This window comes from Dendrobates tinctorius, unplaced genomic scaffold (assembly GCF_039654945.1).
Source record: "Dendrobates tinctorius isolate UK_male_01 unplaced genomic scaffold, ASM3965494v1 ptg000065l, whole genome shotgun sequence".
Lineage (NCBI taxonomy): Eukaryota > Metazoa > Chordata > Amphibia > Anura > Dendrobatidae > Dendrobates > Dendrobates tinctorius.
Window position 1 is genome coordinate 24532169 of NW_027361733.1, and position 25420 is coordinate 24557588.

The window sequence follows — 25420 nt, forward strand, 5'->3', positions numbered from 1 at the left end:
CACTACGATAGAAGTATATAAAATCATACTGTAGCAAAGCTAGGTAGGCCAGGGTTCAGTCCTAGCTCTACAGGTTCTGATTAAATGACCTGGCTGGGCCTGCATATAAAAAGGCTGGGTGCTCTCCTTAGTCAGTCAGCTCAGTAAAACTGACCAGACTGGATGTGTCTTGGAGCTGAAGAGAGAGACAGGCCAGAATGTCTCTGAGAAGAGTCTGCACAGGCCGTGTGAAGAGAACCTCAATTATCAGTGGTTGCTATGGACAATAACTGTTTTGTTTGATCGAGCTGGGGCTAGCTCAGCCATATATGAGCAGCCAGGGTCTGTTGTGTTTAGTTAGCACCTGGGCAAGGCTAAGGAATACGAGTTTGTTTTGGTGTTGTGCAACCTATGGAAAGCAATAATAATTGCACGTGTGGACCAAAACTGCATTGCCTATGTGAACGCTACCTAAGCCCTAACGCCTACCTGAGAGAATGAACCCCTACAATATAATCAAGCAATAAACGGTTTTGTCATGTGGTTCTCTGCTCAAGGCTGTAATGTGTGACCCCAGGCTTGGGAACATAGGTGCTAGGGAATATCCATGCCATGGGGCTGATACATACATGAACTTAAAAGGGCATCTAGATATAATAAAAAGTTATTCAAAATTTTAAATATTTTGTTTATCAAAATATTACAGTTCTCTGCTTATTGTCAGTGAATAAATTCATTTTTTGCAGATATTCATGTCATGCACACATTTCCTGAGCAAAGTCAAATATCCAAGCATGCAATAAGTAACAGGGCAACTTACTTGTTTTGTAAATGCCCCTTCCACCCAAAAATAGCCCAAAAAAAAAATCTACAGTCTGAGAGTCACAGTAATAAGTTGTAAAGCTATATTCCCACAATGATTATTTGGTGAGTTGAGCTTTTTTTACATGCCCTTTTGACGCTGCGTTTTTTGCCTCTTTTTTTGGTATGCCATGCTTTAAATAAAGCTGCTTTGTTTTTGGATATTTCCTGATATTTGACAAAATTTTATTCATAGTCATGTGTGTATTACATGGGGATTTTCTGCATCTAATACAAGTCAATGGGGAAAATCTGCAAATAAAACGACACACCTGAAAGACAAAATTGACATGTTGTGGATATGAAACTCGCACCGCAGGTCAGTTTACGCTGCACAAAAAAAACCCCAAAGTGGGCAGGAGATTTCTACAAATCCCATCCACTTTGCTGTGACTGTAAGACGTCAAGTTCTTTTGTGGAGTTAAAATACACAAAAACAAAAAGTCACCAAAAACTCATAGTGGGAACTTAACCTTAAAATTTCAATTCATCCATTTTCTAAGTTACATCTGTCCCAGGGAAAGCAGGGTCAGAACCAATTTTACTAATGCTACAGAGCACCCAGCTGTCCTACATTAGGACCTTAATGGCGGATATAATGGTTGTCACCCAGCTGTTCTACATTAGGACCTTAATGGCGGAAACACTGATTATCACCCAGCTGTCATACATAAGGACCTTAATGGTTGATATACTGGTTTTTCACCCAGCTGTCCTACATAAGGACCTTAATGGCGGAATATACTGGTTGTCACCCAGCTGTCCTACATAAGGACCTTAATGGCGGATATACTGGTTGTCACCCAGCTGTTCTACATAAGGACCTTAATGGCAGATATACTGGTTGTCACCCAGCTGTCCTACATAAGGACCTTAATGGCGGAATATACTGGTTATCACCCAGCTGTCTTACATAAGGACCTTAATGGCGGATATACTGGTTATTACCCAGCTGTCCTACATAAGGACCTTAATGGCGGATATAATGGTTGTCACCCAGCTGTTCTACATAAGGACCTTAATGGCAGATTTACTGGTTATCACCCAGCTGTCTTACATAAGGACCTTAATGGCGGATATACTGGTTATTACCCAGCTGTCCTACATAAGGACCTTAATGGCGGATATAATGGTTGTCACCCAGCTGTTCTACATAAGGACCTTAATGGCAGATATACTGGTTGTCACCCAGCTGTCCTACATAAGGACCTTAATGGCGGAATATACTGGTTATCACCCAGCTGTCTTACATAAGGACCTTAATTGCGGATATACTGGTTATTACCCAGCCGTCCTACACAAGGACCTTAATGGTGGATATACTGGTTGTCACCCAGCTGTCCTACACAAGGACCTTAATGGCAGATTTACTGGTTATTACCCAGCTGTCCTACATAAGGACCTTTATGGCGGATATAATGGTTGTCACCCAGCTGTTCTACATAAGGACCTTAATGGCAGATATACTGGTTATCACCCAGCTGTCCTACACAAGGACCTTAATGGTTAATATACTGGTTGTCACCCAGCTGTCCTACATAAGGACCTTAATGGCGGATATAATGGTTGTCACCCAGCTGTCCTACATAAGGACCTTAATGGCGGATATAATGGTTGTCACCCAGCTGTCCTACATAAGGACCTTAATGGCAGATATACTGGTTGTCACCCAGCTGTCCTACATAAGGACCTTAATGGCGGAATATACTGGTTATCACCCAGCTGTCTTACATAAGGACCTTAATAGCGGATATACTGGTTGTCACCCAGCTGTCCTACATAAGGACCTTAATGGCAGATTTACTGGTTATCACCCAGCTGTCCTACAATAAGATATAACTAAGAAATGTGAAGGTTCAGCGTAACGAGTCGGATCAGGATCAGTCGTTCCGTGCAGAGAGACTAGTCAGCCGGGGGGTCTTTCCTCAGTTTTCTTTTTGCAATTACAAGCATTTCTCGGGCAAACACCGGCTCCACCTAGGTATATGAAAGTGACGGATAAATTAGACGAGGCCACATACATGACCTGTTCCCCATGTATACCCCATATTGTATACTCACATGAGCGGTTATTAACTTTTTGGAGCTCAGTGTTGACCCTGGAAATTCCTCTCCGAAGCAGAGCTGAATCTGATACTGGGGCTCAGGACCTTTGCGCAGGACGTACATCTGAATCTCTACGACAGGTTAAAAGGAGAAATCTTGTAAGTGAATAACAGAACTCACACTGTGCTAGTCCTGGGAAAGGAGGAACGGGGATGGTATTCTGTTCTTCAGCCCTAGAATTCGGCTCCAATTGGGAAGGGTTGGTTAAGGGGTATCCACATATGTGGACCCCTCTTTATGAGACCTAAAGCAGCTGAATGATTTGCTTTTTAGGTTTATACTCTTTTGCCCCTGACCCAATTCCTGTTGGGTTTTATATATACAAAGCAGCAGAATTAAAGAGCATCAGTGTAAAGCATGGTGGAGAGACCAAGCTAAGAGAATGACCCACTAATAAGATAGTAGATGGGTTTTAGAATATTAACCCCTTTACCCCCAAGGGTGGTTTGCACATTCATGACCGGGCCAATTTTTACAATTCTGACCACTGTCCCTTTATGAGGTAATAACTCTGGAACGCTTCCATGGATCTCAGTGATTCTGACATTATTTTCTCGTGACATATTGTACTTCATGTTAGTGGTAAAATTTCATTGATTTAATTTGCGTTTATTTGTGAAAAAAAAACAGAAATCTGGCGAAAATTTTGAAAATTTCGCAATTTTCCAACTTTGAATTTTTATGTCCTTAAATAACAGAGCTACGGCACACAAAAAACTTAATAAGTAACATTTCCCACATGTTTACTTTACATCAGCACAATTTGGGAACCAACATTTTTTTTGTTAGGAAGTTATAAGGGTTAAAAGTTGACCAACGATTTCTCATTTTTACAACACCATTTTATTTTTAGGGACCACATCACATTTGAAGTCACTTTGAGGCTATGTGCCCACGTATGCAGAAAATTTCTGCATGAAAACCGAACTCCTTCCCAAAAAACGTGCGTTTTTTTTCCACACATTCTCTGCGCGTCCCCAGTCTCATAGAGAATAGCTAAAAACGCTGCATTTTCCGCAAAATTAATGAGCATGCCGTTTTTTACCGCGATGCGTTTTTTTCGCAGAAAAAAACGCATCAATATGCACAAAAAGTGCAGAATGAATGGGATGCTTTTAAGCATTTTTGCCAGTAAAAACGCTTAAAAAAAACGAAAAAAACGCTTACTTGGGCACACAGCCTGAGGGGTCTATATGATAGAAAATACCCAAAAGTGACACTATTCTAAGAACTGCACCCCTCAAGTTGCTCAAAACCATATTCAAGAAGTTTATTATCCCTTCAGGTGCCTCACAGGAATTTTTTGAATGTTTAAAAAATAATGAACATTTAACTTTTTTTCACAAAAAAAATTACTTCATGTCCAATTTTTTTTATTTTACCAAGGGTAACAGGAGAAATTGGACTCCAAAAGTTATTGTGCAATTTGTCCTGAGTACGCTGATACCTGATCTATGGGGGAACCACTGTTTCGGCGCATGGCAGAGCTCGAAAGGGACGGAGCGCCGTTTGACTTTTTCTCTGCAAAACTGGCTGGAATTCAGATCGGACGCCATGTCACGTTTGGAGAGCCCCTGATGTGCCTAAACAGTGGAAACCCCCAACAAGAGGCCCAATTTTGGAAACTAGACCCCCCAAGGAACTTATCTAGATATGTGGTGAGAACTTTAAACCCCCAAGGGCTTCACAGAAGTTTATAACGTACAGCCGTACAATTAAAAAATCATATTTTTTCCACAAAAATGATCTTTTTCACCCCCAAATTTTATTTTCCCAAGGGTAACAGGACCCCAAAAGTTGTTGTCCAATTTGTCCTGGGTACGCTGATATCCCATATGTGGGAGAAAACTACTGTATGGGCACACATCGGGGCTCGGAAGGGAAGTAGTGACGTTTTGGAATGCAGACTTTGATGGAATGGTCTGCGGGTGTCATGTTGCCTTTGGAGAGCCCCTGATGTGCCTAAACTGTGGAAACCCCCCACAAGTGATCCCATTTTGGAAACTAGACCCCCCATGGAACTTATCTAGATGTGTGGTGAGCACTTTGAACCCCCAAGTGCTTCAAAGAAGTTTATAATGCCCGGGCGTGAAAATAAAGAATCATATTTTTTCCCACAAACCTGATCTTTTAGTCCCCAATTTTTTTATTTTCCCAAGGGTAACAGGAGAAATTGGACCCCAAAGATTGTTGTCCAATTTTTCCTGAGTACGCTGATACCCCATATGTGGGAGAAAACTACTGTACGGGCACACGTCGGGGCTTGGAAGGGAAGTATTGACGTTTTGGAATGCAGACTTTGATGGAATGGTCTGCGGGTGTCATGTCGCGTTTGGAGAGCCTTTGATGTGCCCAAACTGTTGAAACCCCCTAAAAGTGACCCCATTTTGGAAACTAGACCCCCCACGGAACTTATCTAGATGTGTGGTGAGCATTTTGAACCCCCAAGTGCTTCACAGAAGTTTATAACGTAAAGCCATAAAAATAAAATCATATTTTTTTTCCACAAAAATGATATTTTTACCCCCAATTTTTTATTTTCCCAAGGGTAACAGGAGAAATTGGACCCCAAAAATTGTTGTGCAATTTGTCCTGAGTAGGCTGATACCCCATATGAGGGGTAAGCCACTGTTTGTGCGCATGGCAGAGCTTGGAAGGGAAGGAGCACCATTTGACTTTTTCAACGCAGAATTGGCTGGAATTGAGATCAGATGCCATGTTGCGTTTGGAGAGCACCTGATGTGCCCAAACAGTGGAAACCCCCCAATTCTAACTCCAACCCTTACCACAACACACCCCTAACCCTAATCTCAGCCCTAACCCTAGCACTAACCCTGTGGGAAAATGGAAATAAATACATTTTTTTAATTTTATTATTTTTCCCTAACTAAGGGGGTGATATCAGAGAATATTTCTTTTTAAATTTATTTAGGGATTTTATATAAATTATTTTTAAACTTTTTTTTTTAACATTATTTTATTGTCCCGGGGGGGACATCACTATAATGTGTCAGATCGCTGATCTGACAGTTTGGACAAGACTTTGCAGGCACTGAGGAAGCCGCCTCCCTGCAGGCCCCCGCGGCCATCTTGGATCCTGCAGGGAAGGAGGCCACCAGAGCAGCGCAGCACATCACGCTGCTCTGGGGGTCTCAGGGAAGCACGGAGGGAGCCCCTCCCTGCCGATGCTTCCCCGATCCCCTGGTACACTGCAATCATGTTTGATCGCAGTGTGCCAGAGGTTAACGTGTCGGGGGCGGTCCGTGACCACCCCTGACAAATAGTGCCGGGTGTCAGCTGTGATAATCAGCTGACACCCGGCCGCGATCAGCGGCGACCCCCACCGGGAGCGCTGCTGATCGCTTAGACGTACTATCCCGTCCCCAGTCATAGGGGCCTGGGTACCGTGGACAGGATAGTACGTCTAATGTAAGAAAGGGGTTAAAGCAGGCATATAGAACTTCAATATTGATAACCAATGTTTAGAACAAGTCATCAATATCAGATAGGTGGAGTCTGACAACTGACACCCCCGCCGGTTTGCAACTCCCAGATGAAAATAGTGAACGGAGCTGTAACGCCACAGTTCTGTAGAGTGTTGGAGTGAATAGGAGCTGAGCTGCAGTACCCCAGACTGGCCACTACACAGTGTTGGAGCTGTGGTGTCCCTGGCCCTTTATTAGACTATTTACATCCAGCTGATCGGTGGGGTGTCAGATGTCAAACCCCTACAATCTGAACTGATTATACTGTGATTGTGCTCTAATGAAGCTGAATTGCAAAACCAATGACAATTATCAAAAAGAGGTTGGGTGTTTTTGATGCATTCAATGGAATGGGTAAAAAAAATGCAGAAAAATCGTTGAAAGACTTGGCAAGCTGTGTTTTTAAAAAACACCCCCATGCTAAAAAAAAAAGCACAAGGAAAAAGTACCATGCCAATGAGATGTTAGAAACCTTTCTTTTCTCTACTGTATAAGGGTTTTTTCAGGCGTCAGTGTGTCCGATCCGTGTGATGACAGTTTTTACATGTACCAGAGACACTAACACACGTAGACCCATTCAAGTGTAAATGTCAGTGTGTTTTCACAGACCGTGTGTCTGTGGGCAAAACACGCTGACATGACCATTTTTAACAGCAGCACAGGCCATAAAATGTCCTGCACACCTGCACACTGACAACACATGGAAGAAATCTGTATGTCATCAGTGTGACACATACTGGCGCCTGGGAAGCCGCTGTTTCCCGGCGCTGGGTGCTGAAGACAAAGCACATCACTGTCCCCTGCTCGCGCTGCTATCAGTGCTGTCAGGGGACAATGTTGAGAGCTGTATTCAACTGTTAACAACGAAAGCAGGTGGCGGCTTATGGGACTACTACTCTCATCAGCCTGCGCCTGCTGCCGCTAATAACAGAGAGAGCAGACGGCGTCTGATAGGAGCATTCATGCATTCATCAGCCGGCGCCTGCACTATAAATAAAAAAAATTGATGTGGATTCACCTGTATGTTTGATAAGCAGCCAGGCAAAACTGATATGTTTTTTTTTATTTATTTAAATAAATAATAAAAACAAAAAATGCATGAATTCCCCCCCATTTTTGACAACCAGCCAAGATAATGTAGAGAGCTGGAGGCTAGTTTTCTCAGGCTGGTAAGGGGCCATGCATATTGGCCTCTCCCCAGCCTAAAAATAGCAGCCCTGAGCCGCCCAAAAGAAGGCTAATTTATTAGAGTTCACTTTGAGAACTGCGGTGAAGTCACTGACTTTTTCTCAAGATGCGGAGGTCACCGTAGTCAAGGGGCTTGTCTGAGAACGCAGCCTCAGTGACCGGCGGTAACCTCGATGAGATTACCGCTGCTCACTGATGCTGCACTTGCAGCAGCTCATTCCTCAGATGTTCTCTGACTGGAAGGTTGCATCTTGGCACTGTCCAGGTTGAAAACTGTTTGTCTCCAGACACAGATTACGGAGTGGGACAAAACGATGGACAGGTGAGGAAAATGGTTGTTTTTTATTTTGGTTGTATTACAGGAGAAAAGGGCTTCTATGGAATGAGCGTTTGGTGAGTATAACTGTGTTTGTTATGCTTAAATAAAAAAGGAAAAGTGTTTTGCTTTTATTTCAAATAAAAAAGACTTTATTTAGGCTGTGTGTTTATTTACCATATAACTATAGGATTAGTAATGGATAGGTGTCTTATGGACGCTTCTCCATTACTTACCCATGGGCTTGATGACACCAGACAGTGTCATGCTCGCCATGTCTGTCATGTCCACCATGTCTGTTTTTCCTCATGACCCTGGAGCGGTGTGCATGCGCATCTCATGTCTGCTATCCTGCATGTTCCCTAGAGCAGTGTGCACACTCACCTCATGGCTGTTGAGCTGCGGGATGCCTGTGTTTCTGCTCTGCCTTCTGTGATCGTCACGTCATGTCTGGATCTCTGATCATGTGACCTGCCTTGGTTTCAGCACTGGTTCTGCTATCATCTCTGCATGTCTGGAATCCTGATCATGTGACCTGCCTAGGTTTCAGCACTGGTTCTGCAATCATCCCTGCATGTCTGGAATCCTGATCATGTGACTGCTCCCTGTGATCCTGGAGGACCTGAACTGGAAGTTCTTCCCTGGCCCTGACCCGGAATTGGAGGTGCTATGCCCTATATCAGACCGCCCCTTCCTATGCTCAGGGCCTGAGTATTGTGTTGCTTCCCTGCATGGCTGCTTGGTCTGCTGGGTTGCTCCCTCTATTCTGTGCCCTTGCACTTTGCTCTGTCGTGCGTCTCTGCACACGCTCTGTGCTCGTATTCTGTCTCTTGTCTCGTGCTTTGTCTCGTGTTGTCCTTCGTGCTTTGTTTGTCCTCGCTATGCTTCCTTGTTATGCTATGTTCTGTACCCTGTCCCTGACGTGTCTTTCTACACGTGCAGGCCTCCGCTCTGTACCCTGTCCCTGACGTGTCTCTCTACACGTGCAGGCCTCCGCTCTGTACCCTGTCCCTGACGTGTCTCTCTACACGTGCAGGCCTCCGCTCTGTACCCAGTCCCTGACATGTCTCTCTACACGTGCAGGTCACCGTTTTGTACTCTGTCCCTGGCGTGCCTCTCGGCACACGCAGGTCTCGCCTTGTACCTCCCTGGCATGTCCTCTGCATGCGCAGGACTCTGCCTCGTACTCTATGCCTTGTCTCTGATACTTCGTGTGCTCTTCGCATGCGCCTGGCCTTCCTAGCCTCCTGTTCGTGCCTCAGCCGTGCCCGCCCTAGCCGTGCCCGCCTGCCTGTGCCACAGCCGTGCTCGTTGGTCAGTGACAGCTGTGTCGCCTGCTATGCCTCAGATGGGTTCGCTGGAGTCGTGCCCGTCTGTCAGTGCTGCAGCCCGTCCAGCTAGCCAGTGCCCCAGCTGTGCTCTCTGTGCTTCTTTGCACTTCACGCTGCCTCTGCACTGTGCTTTAGTGCTCTCTTGCACTCACAGGCCCTTGCCTGTCCCTGGCGTGTCCTCTACATGCACAGGCCTCCGTCCTTGTACCTGTCCCTGGCGTGTCCTCTACATGCGCAGGCCTCCGTCCCTGTACCTGGCGTGTCCTCTACACACATAGGCCTCCGTCCTTGTACCTGTCCCTGGCGTGTCCTCTACATGCGCAGGCCTCCGTCCCTGTACCTGGCGTGTCCTCTACACACGCAGGCCTCCGTCCTTGTACCTCTCCGTAGCGTGTCTCTTTGCACGCACAGGCCACCGTCCCTGTACCTGTCCCTGGCATGCCCCTTGGCATGCGCAGGCCTCCGTCCTGTGAACCTGACCCGGGCGTGTTCGTTGACACGCATCCTGTTTCTAACTTTGTCTTGTCTCCTTGCATGGAACCCTGGTTTGCTTACCGGATGTCCGGAACCTGCCGATCACCTTCAGAGCTACAGAACCTGATGTCCTGGTTGATCATTGCCTGCTGTCCGGAGTCTGATGTCCTTGTGCCTCTGTCTACCATCTGCACGTACTATGCTTTGGACCTCGGCATGCTCTTGCACGCACCTTGCTCTATGTACTCTGTGTGTTCACGTTTTGCACCTGTTATACCCTGAAGTGTTCCTCATGCCTTGGACCTCAGCGTGCCCTTGCACACATCTTGCTTTATGTACTTTGTGTGTTCCCGTTTTGCACCTGTTGTACCCAGAAGTCTTCCTTAATGAAGTTTCCTTGAACTAACGTCTTGTCTCGCCTTGTCTTGTTTCCCTGAGCCGGCCGTCTGGTCCAGCTGCCGTGGTGGCTCACCCCCTTGGTCTTGCCCCTGACAATCCCTGTATAGGGGGTGGATTCTCACTAGGTCAGCTCGCCCTAGCTGGGTGGGTGCCACGGCCCAGAGGGTCCACTCATTCAAGAAAAACGACTCAGCGTAAGCTGACGCTCGTCACAGACAGTACAAAGGTGACATCAACCCCTCAAATATGGACCCCTCTTGCCACCGCCACAGGGCAAGAGGGAAGAACCGGACAAAGTGCCAGTCTAATAGATGCGTGCGCCTTTGCTGCTCGGCAGTGGGCTGCGATTTTTAGACTGGGGGAGCAATATCCATGGCCCCTTACCAGCCTGAGAATACCAGCCCCCCGCTGTATTCTTTATCTTGACTAGTTGTCAAAAATGGGGGGAAGGGAACGCCGTTTTTTAAAATTTATTTAAAGAATTAAAAAATACTGCATGTGGACTCATCTATTCTTGGTAACCAGCCTTGCTAAAGCTGACAGCCAGGGCCGGTTTTAGACAAAATGGGGCCCTGGGCAAAACTCAAAGTGGGGCCCCCCATCCTGAAATATTCCACCAATAACACTGTTAGGCCCCCTTCACATGTCCATATAAAACACGTACAGTGGGGAAAAAAAGTATTTAGTCAGTCAGCAATAGTGCAAGTTCCACCACTTAACAAGATGAGAGGCGTCTGTAATTTACATCATAGGTAGACCTCAACTATGGGAGACAAACTGAGAAAAAAAAATCCAGAAAATCACATTGTCTGTTTTTTTTTCATTTTATTTGCATATTATGGTGGAAAATAAGTATTTGGTCAGAAACAAAATTTCATCTCAATACTTTGTGATATATCCTTTGTTGGCAATGACAGATGTCAAACGTTTTCTGTAAGTCTTCACAAGGTTGCCACACACTGTTGTTGGTATGTTGGCCCATTCCTCCATGCAGATCTCCTCTAGAGCAGTGATGTTTTTGGCTTTTCGCTTGGCAACACGGACTTTCAACTCCCTCCAAAGGTTTTCTATAGGGTTGAGATCTGGAGACTGGCTAGGCCACTCCAGGACCTTGAAATGCTTCTTACGAAGCCACTCCTTCGTTGCCCTGGCGGTGTGCTTTGGATCATTGTCATGTTGAAAGACCCAGCCACGTTTCATCTTCAATGCCCTTGCTGATGGAAGGAGGTTTGCACTCAAAATCTCACGATACATGGCCCCATTCATTCTTTCATCTACCCGGATCAGTCGTCCTGGCCCCTTTGCAGAGAAACAGCCCCAAAGCATGATGTTTCCACCACCATGCTTTACAGTAGGTATGGTGTTTGATGGATGCAACTCAGTATTCTTTTTCCTCCAAACACGACAAGTTGTGTTTCTACCAAACAGTTCCAGTTTGGTTTCATCAGACCATAGGACATTCTCCCAAAACTCCTCTGGATCATCCAAATGCTCTCTTGCAAACTTCAGACGGGCCCGGACATGTACAGGCTTAAGCAGTGGGACACGTCTGGCACTGCAGGATCTGAGTCCATGGTGGCGTAGTGTGTTACTTATGGTAGGCCTTGTTACATTGGTCCCAGCTCTCTGCAGTTCATTCACTAGGTCCCCCCGCGTGGTTCTGGGATTTTTGCTCACCGTTCTTGTGATCATTCTGACCCCACGGGGTGGGATTTTGCATGGAGCACCAGATCGAGGGAGATTATCAGTGGTCTTGTATGTCTTCCATTTTCTAATTATTGCTCCCACAGTTGATTTCTTCACTCCAAGCTGGTTGGCTATTGCAGATTCAGTCTTCCCAGCCTGGTGCAGGGCTGCAATTTTGTTTCTGGTGTCCTTTGACAGCTCTTTGGTCTTCACCATAGTGGAGTTTGGAGTCAGACTGTTTGAGGGTGTGCACAGGTGTCTTTTTATACTGATAACAAGTTTAAACAGGTGCCATTACTACAGGTAATGAGTGGAGGAAAGAGGAGACTCTTAAAGAAGAAGTTACAGGTCTGTGAGAGCCAGAAATCTTGATTGCTTGTTTCTGACCAAATACTTATTTTCCACCATAATATGCAAATAAAATGAAAAAAAAACAGACAATGTGATTCTCTGGATTTTTTTTTCTCAGTTTGTCTCCCATAGTTGAGGTCTACCTATGATGTAAATTACAGACGCCTCTCATCTTTTTAAGTGGTGGAACTTGCACTAATGCTGACTGACTAAATACTTTTTTTCCCCACTGTACATGTTACACCGTTATCGGTGTCACCAGTGTTTTCAATCAGTTTGCAGTCCATGTGCCATCTATGTTTTTCCGGTATGGACACTTGAACTGAAATTACAAAGCCTCTCACATACTTTCCATGTTAGACATGGACGGCACACATACAGCAAACGAGCGGCTCATGGACGGCATTTTTACACGGACCCATGCACTTGTATTGGCCCTTGTCATCTGTGCTGCTGGGAAAACACGGACATGAGTGCAGCACCGTAGGTTAAATAGGGGACACGTGGCATCCCTGAAAAACATGATACCCGGTTGCGTGAAGGGGGTCATATAGTCACATAATACAAAACATTAGCAGAAATGCCGTCTTTTTCTACATCCTACCTCACAAACAGCAGAACAAAAAGCGATAAGAAAAGTCTTACATGTCCCCAAACTACTCTGCTAAATCCCCTCTGGCTCCATGGCCGATGGTTCGGGTCCCTGATGGTCATTATTCACTTTGCAGCAATAATATAAAGTGAAGCCACAAGACCACTGCAGCCCTGTGCTAATACTGACGGCGACCCCCGGAGCCACAAGACCACTGCAGCCCACTGCTAAGACTGGCAGAGACCCCCCGGAGCCACAAGACCACTGCAGCCCAGTGCTAAGACTGGCAGAGACCACCGGAGCCACAAGACAGCTGCAGCCCAGTGCTAAGACTGACGGAGACCCCCGGAGCCACAAGACAGCTGCAGCCCAGTGCTAAGACTGACGGAGACCCCCGGAGCCACAAGACAGCTGCAGCCCAGTGCTGAGACTAGCAGAGACCCCCGGAGCATCAGTGCTGGAGCCGCAGGGGATTTATCATTTCATGCTAATTATTTTTACATAATCAGAAAATCCCTGTAGTGCCTGATCACACGCACCATTTTTGCTGTGGATTGATCTACAGTGTTGGCAGGAAATATTCTGCATTTTTGCAGCCTTTTCACTTGCATTTTTGTGTCCCGTTCATTTGAATAGGGAAAAAAACGCTGCAGAAATGCTGAAAGACGACAGCAACAGATTTATAAAAAAAAGTGTCTCCTGGCCTCTGTCCGTGTCTGGCTGCTGCACTGGGACAGCGCGGAATAGTATATTTGACTGCACTATTTCACACAATAGTATATTAAGCCCTGTTTACACTGTGCTTCTGCAGTGCGTCCAGGGGCTCTACCTGAATTCCCCTAAAATAGGATTCACATAAATTCCCGACGGGGGGCACAGACGGCACTGACAAAAGCAGAGCTCAAATGATTTAGTTTTTTTTTTCTTTCCTGAAATTGACCGTCTGATTTATTTTCTTAGGGTATGTGCACACGATCAGGAATTGGCCGCTTTGGAAGCAGCACATGTCCGCTGCTGGATATTGAACGCAGGTGACTCCACATGTGATCACTGAACCGTGCGGAATCACCGCGTCCAATAAATTGTAAGGGTGAAATGTATCTTGCGGTAACTCGTGTCTCTGCAAGATAAATTGACATGATGCGGTCTGGAAAGACACGCTGCATGTCCATCTTTGAGGGTGAGACGTATAGTGGGCATGGGATTTCTTGAGATCCCATCCACTATGCTGTAACATCTGGGCGCTGCACAAGTACACAGCATCCAACCCGCAGCGATTACTGACTGTGCACACCTACCCTCAGAGTCTGTGTTTTTTAGTCTTAGGCTGGAGTCACACTAACCTGCGCAAAATACGGTCAGTATTTTACATGCGTAATACGGATGACAGACCCCTAAATAGTGCTCCGTATGTCATCCGTAATCAAGGTGTGGTCGCGTATTTTGCGCATGTCAGCATCCGTATGTAATCCGTATGGCGAGATTTTCTCGCAGGCTTGCAAAATGGACATATAATGGAGCCCTATGACAGGGTTTCTAAAAGACACCTGGTGCGTATTTCTCGCAAGTCACATGTGTGGTCCGTGTGTAATCCGTATTTTTTTGCGCACCCATAGACTTGCATTGGCGTACTACGGGCATAGTACGCTGACAATCGCACCATGCTGCGAGTGGCACGGAGCGTAGGATACTGAGGAGAAATATACGCCTGGTGCGAGTGACCCCATAGAAAACTATTTGTCCGTGTCTAATGCGTGCTTTTTGCGCCTCTCACTCTCCCGTATTCCTCGCCAGTGTGACTCCGGCCTAAAAGTGTCCACTTTTCTGTGGCTGTTGGGACAGATGGACACGTTCAGAAAAAAAAAACCATCACATGTGGAATTGATTTGAGCTCCATTCCTGTCTTTGCAATCTATGGCTCTATAGGGGATTCAGGCAGAACCTAAGGGGCACAGTAAAGAAAGACTGTGAACAGGCCCTAACACCAGTAAGACACGGGCATCAGACAAACTGCTTATCCCTATTATGGCGACACTACAAATTAAGAACTATATATGCAGCACATATACACACTATACATGTACACACGTCATATATACTTTATAAATATAGAAACACACTATATACTGTATATACAGTATACAGACACATACCATGTGTACAAGCACATATATAAGGTATATACACATAGAAACATTCAGTTTTATACATATATTTACACAATATAGTGCACACATGCCGTATACAAGTGTAATATACATAGACACACATACTATATGCTGTATGTACATATATATATATATATATATATATATATCTCTACTGTATATACACACAAATGCACAAGATATAAGGAATGCTGTACACCCTCTGGGCACTTCATAAAGGGGCTGCAGACGCCTCAAACGCCGGTCCTGATGACAGCTGAAGATTGCAGACTGCAGCTGTCAGTTTTGCCTGGCTGGTTATCAAAAATACAGAAGAACCCCACATCATTTTTTTTACATTCATTTATAGCGAAGGGGCGGCTGATGAATACTCTCATCAGCTGCCGCCTGCTCTTGCTGTTATCAGTTGAATACAACTCTCAACATTCTCATGATCAGCGTGAGCAGGGGAGAATAGTGAGAGCTGTCTTCAGCACCCGACACCGGGAAACATCACAAACGGTACTGCTGATTCCCAAGCGCCGGTAAATTTTTTATACTGATGCGGCACAAGGGCCTTACACGGTTGCCAGACGTATTAAAAACACATACACAGATATTTCCGGCACTGTTTTTACCAGTAGCAGGAAATATCAGGACGTATGAAAGAGTCTAAAAGCTGCCTTTTTTTCTGCACGAAAAAGCTGCAAAAACACTATGTGTGAACAACCCCTTACCATGCATGAAGTTTTCAATGTCCAACACTTTGCACGTCTTCTCTCTCTCCAGCTTGTTAGGCTGGTCAGTATTAGGAGCCAGGGGGCCACTCCAGTAGACGCGTACTTGACATTGACGCTTTATGTAGACCCCATCAGGTGCCACCCACAGGAGCACCCCTTTGTCCAGGTGCAGCAATAGCTTCTTGACGACGTTCTGCATCTCTGGAGATAGGATGTCAGGCAGCATATGGGGCGGTGGAAGCAGAATATCCTCTAGATGGTGCGGCGAGCCCAAGTTATGTTCATGTTCGGGTGATGCCGGAGGAATAATGCGGCACCCCTCGGCCGTCTGTGTGGTGACTTCAATCACCAGTTTGCCCTGGTAGTAAAGGCGGACATGTAGCCAGTAATCTGCGGCAATAAAACAGGATCAGTTGTAGGAAACTCCCTACATCTATCCTGATCCTGACAAGGGGTCTATGTACAGAGAATTAAATGAAATCTCCTAGGCCCCATGTAGAATATGTAACAAGGTCCTCACCTACCATGTGCCAGTGTCTTCTTATGTGACTATATGTCCTTTAGGCTCTTAGGCACCAGGGCTAAAGAAATGTGCTAATTCCGCAGCCCCCATAGCTAAACCCGTATCTACAGTATATACAGAAATCGCATATGAATCCCATAAGATCTATACTCCAGCTATTGACATCAATGGCACGTCTCACCTGATGCAGAAGGCGATGATGGGTTGATAATGTTTTTTTCTGAAACATCTGCTACTTTATGATCAATGTTTTGGGTCCTTAAGATGACTGGTGAAGGCAAACTCCCTGGACAGAAAAGAAAGTAACATACAAGAGACTACATTACTAATGGGTTAAAACCATTGTCATCTTTCAAATTGAACAGAAAAAGTTGTCTTGTTACCAAAATCTGTCCATATATCCTTTAAAGACATAGAGATGTTCAAGATAGGGGTCTCCCACATGCGAACCCTGCTCTATGAATCAGAATGGGGGCTGCTTTGGAAATCCCAATCTGTCAATGCTTTACATGGCTGATCATTCATTTGGCCAATGAAGAGGCTATGTATAGTCAGATGTGGCTTTCCTTGGCAATTTCCAGAAGTTGTTAATACCAGACCCTGATGGCTTCTATCTAAATGGGGGTTGTCTCACCTCCTTCCATTGGGGTGTTAAACGTTTCCAGCTGCAGAACTTTAGAGGAACCATCTGGACCTTGCATGGTTTGATTCTCCATCTATATATGAGCCATATAAAAAAAAGAATAAAAAGAATGAAGAACAAGATATAAAGCTAAAAACAGCAAAATATAGGAATATCCCCAAAATAGCAGGGAGTTCAAGGGCTGGTGGGCTATATATTGCTTCTTTTAGTGTTTTCGACATTTGGCCCTTAAGGTCCCAAGACATCCTTGTGCCCTCACCTCTTACCATCTCCATCCAAACCTTATATATTCTACTAGGCAGGGCACTCAGTGATGAAGGTGAAGCACCTTGAAAGGTGGAGACTGATTATACATGATGGGTAGTAAGCTTTAGTTACTTTGATCATGGGTATTCTTGGTGATTCTTCTCTAAGTTTCTTGAAAGCTTCTTTGGATCCCTCATCTGAAACACAATCAGTTCTAAAAAGTTTAGATAACAAGTAGTCATTCTGATATTACAGTTGGTTATTTCAAGTTGACTAAACTTTAGAAATTGTTTAAGAGTTTCTTATCCAAAGCAGAGTCATCTCTGTAAAATATATGTCCAAAAAAAGAAGACTTACAGGTTTTTTGTGGAGGATCTGACAGAATAGTATAGAGTTTGTAGGGTTCACCAAAGTCTTGGCCGCTATCCATGACCTCCTTAAAATCTGGGCTTTTGTTCAGGGCACATCGCAGTCTTGTCTTCCACACCGAAGGGTCTTCCTTGGCTCCTTCTCGAAATTTTCCCTTATGCACTGCCCAGGCCTGAAGAAATAATGATACCACATTATATTATATGACACCAGAGATAATCATTAAAGGTATTTAATATACATACCTTCGAATTATCCCAGCCCATAATAGTAGCAAGCTCCTGAAGGTTGTACTCTACAGATTTGATTCCTGTCTTACCCTGAATAAGGCAGCATCTTCTTCTTCTTTGTAGTTATGTTTGGCCGCGTGTTTCCATGGAATTTTGAACGCTGTCTTCTCCTCATTTTCCCATTGAAGACCGGGATATTTGCCACTGTCTATCTGAAGTATGAGCCACTCCTTCAACCTCAAAGGAGGGGTTCCTTTTTCACTCATCTCCTGGCCAAAATAATCTAAATCATCAAGTTCTCCTCTGTTCGAACCTAAGAACAAGTCAGCAAGAATTAAAAGGGGCCAAGGAGGGACAAAAAATATGGCTGTTTTCATCCAAATACAGCTTTAGTCCAGTCTATGGGTTGTGTGAGCTCTATAGAAATGACTGACCTACAATGTCACACACAACCTGTAGACAGGATGGGCACACTGTTTTTAGATGAAAGCAGTGCCCCTGTTTCACTATTTTTTTTATATCCATTTTAATATGTCATAAATATCTGACAGATAATGGTTCTACCTCAAGAGCCAACAATTATGCTCAAAACAGGGGTCTCCAAAGCTACGACTGTCGCCTCCGGGAACAGAAAGAACAGAAGAGTCGCCACACATCTCCCTACTCACTTTTATAGGATGGACAGAAACAGCCGAGCAAACATGCTAGGCGTGGATGTGTGTGGCCTCTTTTTTTCTCTGTTTAGATGTGGTGCCCATACATGCCTCACCAAGAGTGAAGCCCCCACATACTTTCCTACCTACACCTTTTATTGTGGAGGTTCATGCTGAACACTGAATAATACATTAGTCCAAGCTCTCTTTCAGCTCTCTTTTGTTAATTTCACATATTGATAATCTAGAACCAGATGGACTTTTCTCTAGAACCAAATAAAAACTCTACAGAAACTTTTCATGTTCTAAACTACCTTTTTTATTTCATCCAACATTTCTATATATAACATCTCAACCCTTGCAAAAGAAACTCCCTCCAAGCTCTCCAGACTACTGTTTCCTCTTTCTAAACCCTCACTGCATGCCTTCTTTGCTTCCAGCAAGTTTTTTGCTTACTCTCCTCATCTCATTATAACCTGTTTTTCCTCTATAGATCTTCACTTTCTAGATTCTCGGATTTAGTTCCAGAACATTTGTCCCCCTTTTGTTTCCTTCTTTCTCTCGAATACCTTCGGTTTCTCCAAAGCTGTTCTTCACTTTACAACCTGCCTTCCATCTCCCCAATATTTTCGACTATCTCCTTGGGTTTCCTGTGGATCCTCCCATTTATCTTCCCTAAACCTACTTATTTCTTATCAATCATCCTCTTCTAGTATCTAGAACATTTCTAACTTGTCGCCAGAACTTTATTTTCTTTATTGTCTCTTCTAAGCCTAAAGGTGACAATACACATTAGCTAAAGATAGATTGCTTAAACGAATTTTCCACTTTCCACAAATACTGGGGGAGTTGCCCTGACCTGATCCGTGTGAGGCTTCCTGGATCTTCAGACTGACAATACCTGGATTGGTGATCTGACACAACCTACCTATCTTTTGCACATTCCCAAACTACTGCAATCACGTAAAATAATAATGCCAGATATCACTCACCTCCCCCCGGGTCCAGCGCTGACTTCCCATCACATCCTTTCAAACTGGCCAATTACACTGGGCAAAATAAAACCAAACTTTCTGGGAATGTTCTTTCAGAAAGTTATGTCATGGGCTAGGGTCAGAAAAAAAAAATCAAAACACAGTTAACTTAATCCCAGAGCATTACGGTCTTTCATCAGTTGGCTAAAATCTCAGTATCTTTATCCATAACCATAACTTTTGTCATAGAGATGCCATTTCATTACCCTTAAACTTTCCTTGACTCTTGAACCTGTTTCTTTATCCATGAACTTTGAACCTTTTTTCTTAACCCCTTAACGACCGCCGATACGTCTTTTAATGGCGGTAATTAAGGGTACTTAAACCACAGCACCGTTAATTCACGGCGCTGTGGAGAAAGTGAATAGCGCCCCCCAGTGTCGGATTTTCTCCGGGGTCTCGGCTGCCGGGGGTAGCCGAGACCCCAGAGAACATGAATCGGTTGGATTTTACCGACCCCGCTTTTGCGATCGCCATTATTAACCCTATAACGGAGACCGCAAAAAAAAAAGCCGCGATTTTACATTTAATTTCTCTTTCCTCTGATGTGATCGCACATCAGAGGAGAGAGAAAGAGGGTCCCTGATACCCCCCCGGTACCTCTCCGTGGTCCTCTGTCCCCTCCCGGTGGTCCTGTGTCCCGCCGACGTCCTCCGGTGGGCGCCGCCATCTTGGATCCGGGGAAAATGGCGGGCGCATGCGCAGTGCCCCCGCCGGGAATCTGCCGGTTCCAGCTGGCAGATTCCATTCATTCATTTTGATCACGATGATAAACTATCATCGTGATCAAAATAAACAAAATAGTACATAACCCCCCGTTTATCACCCCCTTAGTTAGGCCAACATAACGAAATAAAGAAAATATTTTTTTTTTTCAGTTTTCCATTAGGGTTAGGGTTAGGGCTAGGGTTAGGGTTGGGCTAGGGCTCGGGTTAGGGCTAGAATTAGGGTTAGGGCGAACTAGGATTAGGGTTAGAATTAGGATTAAGGTTGGGATTAAGGTTAGGGTTGGGATTAGGGTTAGGGGTGTGTTGGGGTTAGGGTTGGAGCAAGAATTGAGGGGTTTCCACTATTTACCAACTTTGGGGGTCTAAAAATTGGGTCTAAAAAATCACTTTTGTGTAAATAAAAGACTTTTTATTTTCACGGCTCTGCGTTTATAAACTTCTGTGAAGCGCTTGGGGGTTCAAAGTGATCACCACACATCTAGATAAGTTCTTTAGGGGGTCTAATTTCCAAAATGGGGTCACTCGTGGGGGGTTTCCACTGTTTAGGCCCATCAGGGGCTCTGCAAACACAACATGACGCCCGCAGACCATTCCATCAAAGTCTGCATTCCAAAATGGCACTCCTTCCCTTCCGAGCTCTCCCATGCGCCCAAACAGTGGTTCCCCCCACATATGGGGTATCGGCGTACTCAGGACAAATTGCACAACAACTGTGGGGGTATGATTTCTCCTGTTACCCTTGTAAAAATAAAAATTTGGGGGCGAAAAGATCATTTTTGTGGAAAAAAATGGATTTTTTATTTTCACGGCTCTACGTTATGAACTTCTGTGAAGCACTTGAAGGTTCAAAGTGCTCACCACACATCTAGATAAGTTCCTTAATGGGTCTAGTTTCCAAAATGGGGTCACTTGTTGGAGGTTTCCACTGTTTAGGCACATTAAGGGCTCTCCGAACGCAACATGGCATCCGATCTCAATTCCAGCCAATTCTGCGTTGAAAAAGTCAAACGGTGCTCCATCCCTTGCGAGCTCTGCCGTGTGCTGAAAAAGTGGTTTACCCCCACATATGGGGTATCGGCGTATTCAGGAGAAATTGTACAGTACAACAAATTTTGTGGTTGATTTTCTCTTTTAACACTCGTGAAAATAAAAAAAATTGGTTCTGAAGTAAATTTTTTGCAAAAAAAAGTTAAATGTTAATTTTTTCCTTCCACGTTGCTTTAGTTCCTGTGACGCACTTAAAGGGTTAATAAACTTTTTGAATGTGGTTTTGAGCACCTTGAGGGGTCTAGTTTTTAGAATGGTGCCTCTTTTGGGTATTTTCTGTCATGTACACCCCTCAAAATGACTTTAAATATGAGGTGGTCCCTAAAAAAATGGTTTTGTAAATTTTGTTGTAAAAATGAGAAATCGCTGGTCAACTTTTAACCCTTATAACTTCCTAACAAAAAAAAATTTTGCTTCCAAAATTGTGCTGATGTAAAGTAGACATGTGGGAAATGTTATTTATTAAGAAATTTTTGTGACACATCTCTCTGATTTAAGGGCATAAAAATTTAAAGTTTTAAAATTACAAAATTTTCAAAATTTTCGCCATATTTCCGTTTTTTTCATAAATAAACACAAGACTTATCGAAGAAATTTTACAACTAACATGAAGTACAATATGTCACGAAAAAACAATCTCAGAATCAGTGGGATCCATTAAAGCGTTCCAGAGTTATAACCTCATAAAGGGACAGTGGTCAAAATTGTAAAAATTGGCCCGGTCAACCCTCCGTCAGGCGCAATAGATCTGACAGGCACACAGTAATTAGTTTCACTTCTCTCTCCTTGCCCACTTATCAGAAAACCCCACCCCTCCTAGTTATCTCCTGACTCTACAGGCTCTGTGAAACCTGATATCACAGTGACTCAGCAGACCTTCTAGTGAGCAGATATCAACACTTTGGCTTCTCAGGCACATTGCGCCTGATTTCAACACAAATTGAAAGGTTAGTATTTTCTTTTTTTATTCATCACGATTGTGTATTTAGCTTGTTTTATGAAGGATTAATGCTAAGTTAGTGTACATAAGTACTGTTTTCTTAGACAAAAGGAGGGTGGCTTCTAAGGCACATTGCGCCCTAACACATACTCTTTCTCTCTTGCTTCAGATTTTCTGCTGCAATGGCCAGAAAACAGTATGATTCATCTAAACCCCTTCATTTAGAAGAAATGAACATTTTTTTGTTAGAAGATGATGAGGAAGAACCAGCAGTAACTGAGGATTTAGAGGAATCTAGTGACATTTCATCTGAAGATGAGGTAGCAGAATGTAACACTGATTCTGGAACAGAGCAGGATGGTGATGACACTGATACAGAGGAAACAGACACAGATCTAGCTTATTATTTGGGCAAAGATAAAAATACAAAGGACGTCCCAAGGACGTTCCAGAACAAACACCGACTCTACCACCTTCTAAAAGACGCAGTTGTACTACCTGCTCATTTGTATCTGGTTTCAGAAGGCTTTCTAAATATGACTGCAAAATATGTAAAGAATCAATCTGCCTTTCCCATGCAACTTTCGTCTGCCAGCCTTGCTTTTCTAAGTGTACCTGTGCTGCTTCTGCTGCAATTGAAACCACTGAAGATGAGTAGAAAATAATTAAGTAACATCTAAGTGCAATATCCTTTAAGTTTTTTTCCATAATTTTATATTTAAGCAATAGTTAAGTAAAGATAACTGGAGCCTATTTGGCGGTACTACCGAAAAGTGGTACTTTTAGTTTTAATAAGTTTATGGTTAATAAATGTTTTTTTTTGCATCTGATTTGGTGTAATCTCTTTTAATACATTCCTATGAAGGTCACTGACTACTTCTATAGTCCTGAAATTGAAATATGTAGCTACTATAGGTGGTTTTCTGACCTGTGCTTGTCAGGCACATTGCGCATGAACTGAGGAGAATCTATATTGCGCCTGACGGAGGGTTAAGCTGCAAACTGGCACTGTCACTAAGGGGTTAAATATGCAAACTTCCATTAACAACAAAATGTGAACATCTTTAAAAACAACCTTCCCATTTACCCTACAGCCTGTATTTCCATAATCTAAACTTTCTGTTTACTAGAGAACCTTAATTTCTTTATGCACAGCCTTCTATTTGCCCTAGAACACATTTATTTATCCTCAACCTTCTATATACCCTAATACTCCTTTACCCACAACTTTCCCTTTACTCTAGAACCACCATGTCTTTATCCACAACATTCCCTTTGCCCTAGAAGACATTTCTTCATCACCAACCTTCTATTTACCCTAATACTCCTTCATCCACAACCTTCCCTTTACTCTGGAATCTCCATGTCTTTCCCCACAACCTTCCATTTTCCCCCAAACTTCCATTTCTTTAACAACCTTCCATGTAGCTTAGAACCTCCATTTCTAGATCCACAAACTTTTCTTTACCATAGAACCATCATTCCTTTACTCATAACCTTCCCTTTATCCCCAACCTTCTTTGTTCCCTAATATTCCTGTCACGATCCATTTTTGGATTTGTGGCAGCTCTGGTTCCACTCAGTTTAAACTTTTTTCCTTGGGATCAGCTCTCTGGCGCCACCACTTGCTCCAGGTCAGTCAGGGAACTGCACTGAGGGCAAATAGTTGCCGGAAAGACTTCCCTTATACGTACGCCAGTGAGGGGGGATAAATATCACCAGTGCAGGCTGAGGATATGTATTTAAACCTCCCGGCCGTCTCACTGCCAGAGTTCCTCACTAAAATAATATGGTATTCTGCCACCAGTTCCTCATTCGACATAAGCCCTGTCTGACAGCAGGCTTATATCAATGTGTGAAAAACTGTAAAGCGCTGCGGAATATGTTAGCGCTATATAAAAATAAAGATTATTATTATTATATCGGGTCAGAAACCAACCCAGGTAGCGTATAATATAACCAACCGAGCATGCGTACGTGGGGATTCGTAAATCAAGATAAAAGAGCAGCCCAAGATTAATTTGATATTTAACCGCCGAAAAGGCGCACTAGAAATATACAGGCATATATATATAGAACAGTATACAAGTATACAGTCAGGAGTGGAATACAAAAGTAGGGAATAGATAGGTTGCAATTACCGTGTTATGTGTCATGTAACCACAGGGAGGCGCTGATGGATCACAGGTCCAAATCTTAGTTACAAGATTTCCTGGCTGCGTCAGCTAAGGTATCCTCCGGCCAACAGAAAACTGAGCTCAAAATGAGGAGTTGTCTCTTATCTTCTAGGCTGTCCCCTCCCACACTTTGTGCCCACCCCTGGGCTTGTGCAGCCTCTCTCGTCCCATATCTGAAAGTATGATTTTCTGTCCAGAACTGTGGAGCTTCATAACTTTGCGCCCGAAGCTCTGAATGAAATGGCAGCGATGCCACTGGATTCCGCTAGATATTATCTGCGCATAGAGACCAAATTTGCCTACCGTATGTAATTCCTGTTAGCTATGCTTTATAACTCAATAATCCAGAGTGCTACAAGTGGCTAAATAATAAGGGCGCATGGGGAAAGGAATGCCGATTTGGATTAGATTATGTGCTCGGCTAGTCTCAGAGCTATTGCATTCTGTTATTACAGGTCATTTTCCAGATTCAATACCTCAGAGTCTGCTGCGACTTGTTGTACGACGGTGTTTCCATGTACTTCTCTCCATTTGCCTGTAGCTGCAGAAGCTCACGCCTTGGTGCTAATTGGTGGGGACCAAGCTTCAAAGAGCTTGTCCTCTTTTAATTAAAAGAAAAAAAGGCATAGCTTTTTATGGCCTTGTAGGATATCAAGGGAGGGGGCACAGTTCAGGAGTGGAAGGAGATGTCCTGAACTTAAAATAAAAATGGATTCTCGCTTGTCCCTCACACCTAGAATCCTTTCCTTCTCCACAACTTTTCATTTGTCTCTAAACCTCCATTTCTTTATCAACCGTCTATGCAGCCTAGAACCTCGATTTCTATATCCACAAACTTCCCCTCGCCATAGAACCTTCATTCCTTATCTTACTTTTACTCTAGGACCCTTATGTTTTTATCCACAATTTTCCTAATTTCTCTCCAGATCCCCATTGTCACCATGCAGTCTCACATTACGTTTCTCCAGAACAGCCCTTATTTTTGCTTAGAACTTCCTTTCCTTTTCTCCTGCACATTACCTGCTACTTTCTCTGTAGAAGCAATGTCCCCCAGTGTGACCATTACTCATTATATTACCTAGAGCCCGTCTTCATGAGTTCCAGGAGGTCTCACCTGCAGAGTGTCTCTTTTTAACACAGGTTTCTTCCTTTTGTACCTTCTCTCCAGATTCAGT

General features: G+C 44.0%; 1 protein-coding gene across 5 annotated transcripts; it reads right to left on the reverse strand.

Annotated features, from left to right (window-relative positions):
• Positions 1–652: 652 nt before the first annotated feature.
• On the reverse strand, positions 653–25420 carry LOC141094798 (interferon regulatory factor 4-like). Of its 5 annotated transcripts, none has more exons than XR_012233172.1 (10): positions 25360–25419; positions 17756–17979; positions 17425–17608; positions 17200–17264; positions 16813–16894; positions 16360–16464; positions 15653–16045; positions 2902–3017; positions 1762–2817; positions 653–1712 (listed from the first exon to the last, which is right to left on the reverse strand). XR_012233172.1 is itself a non-coding variant. In XM_073580758.1 (10 exons), exons 3-10 carry the CDS (start codon positions 17930–17932, stop codon positions 2743–2745), a joined length of 1197 nt encoding a protein of 398 aa, XP_073436859.1. In that variant the 5' UTR covers positions 17933–17979; positions 19312–19426; positions 25360–25420; the 3' UTR covers positions 653–2742. The 5 variants fall into 5 exon arrangements, 4 of the variants coding, with proteins under 4 accessions (XP_073436859.1, XP_073436858.1, XP_073436860.1 ...); XM_073580758.1 differs by adding an exon at positions 19312–19426 and having other exon boundaries at positions 653–2817; positions 25360–25420; XM_073580757.1 differs by having other exon boundaries at positions 653–2817.

Coding starts and splice junctions, on each gene's coding strand:
- LOC141094798 (XM_073580758.1), bottom strand. CDS start 17,932: ATGAGTGAAAAAGGAACCCCTCCTTTGAGGTTGAAGGAGTGGCTCATA. Junction 16,895..17,199: donor CAAGAATACCCATGATCAAA/GTAACTAAAGCT, acceptor GCTCATATATAG/ATGGAGAATCAAACCATGCA. Junction 16,046..16,359: donor ATCATCGCCTTCTGCATCAG/GTGAGACGTGCC, acceptor TTATTGCCGCAG/ATTACTGGCTACATGTCCGC.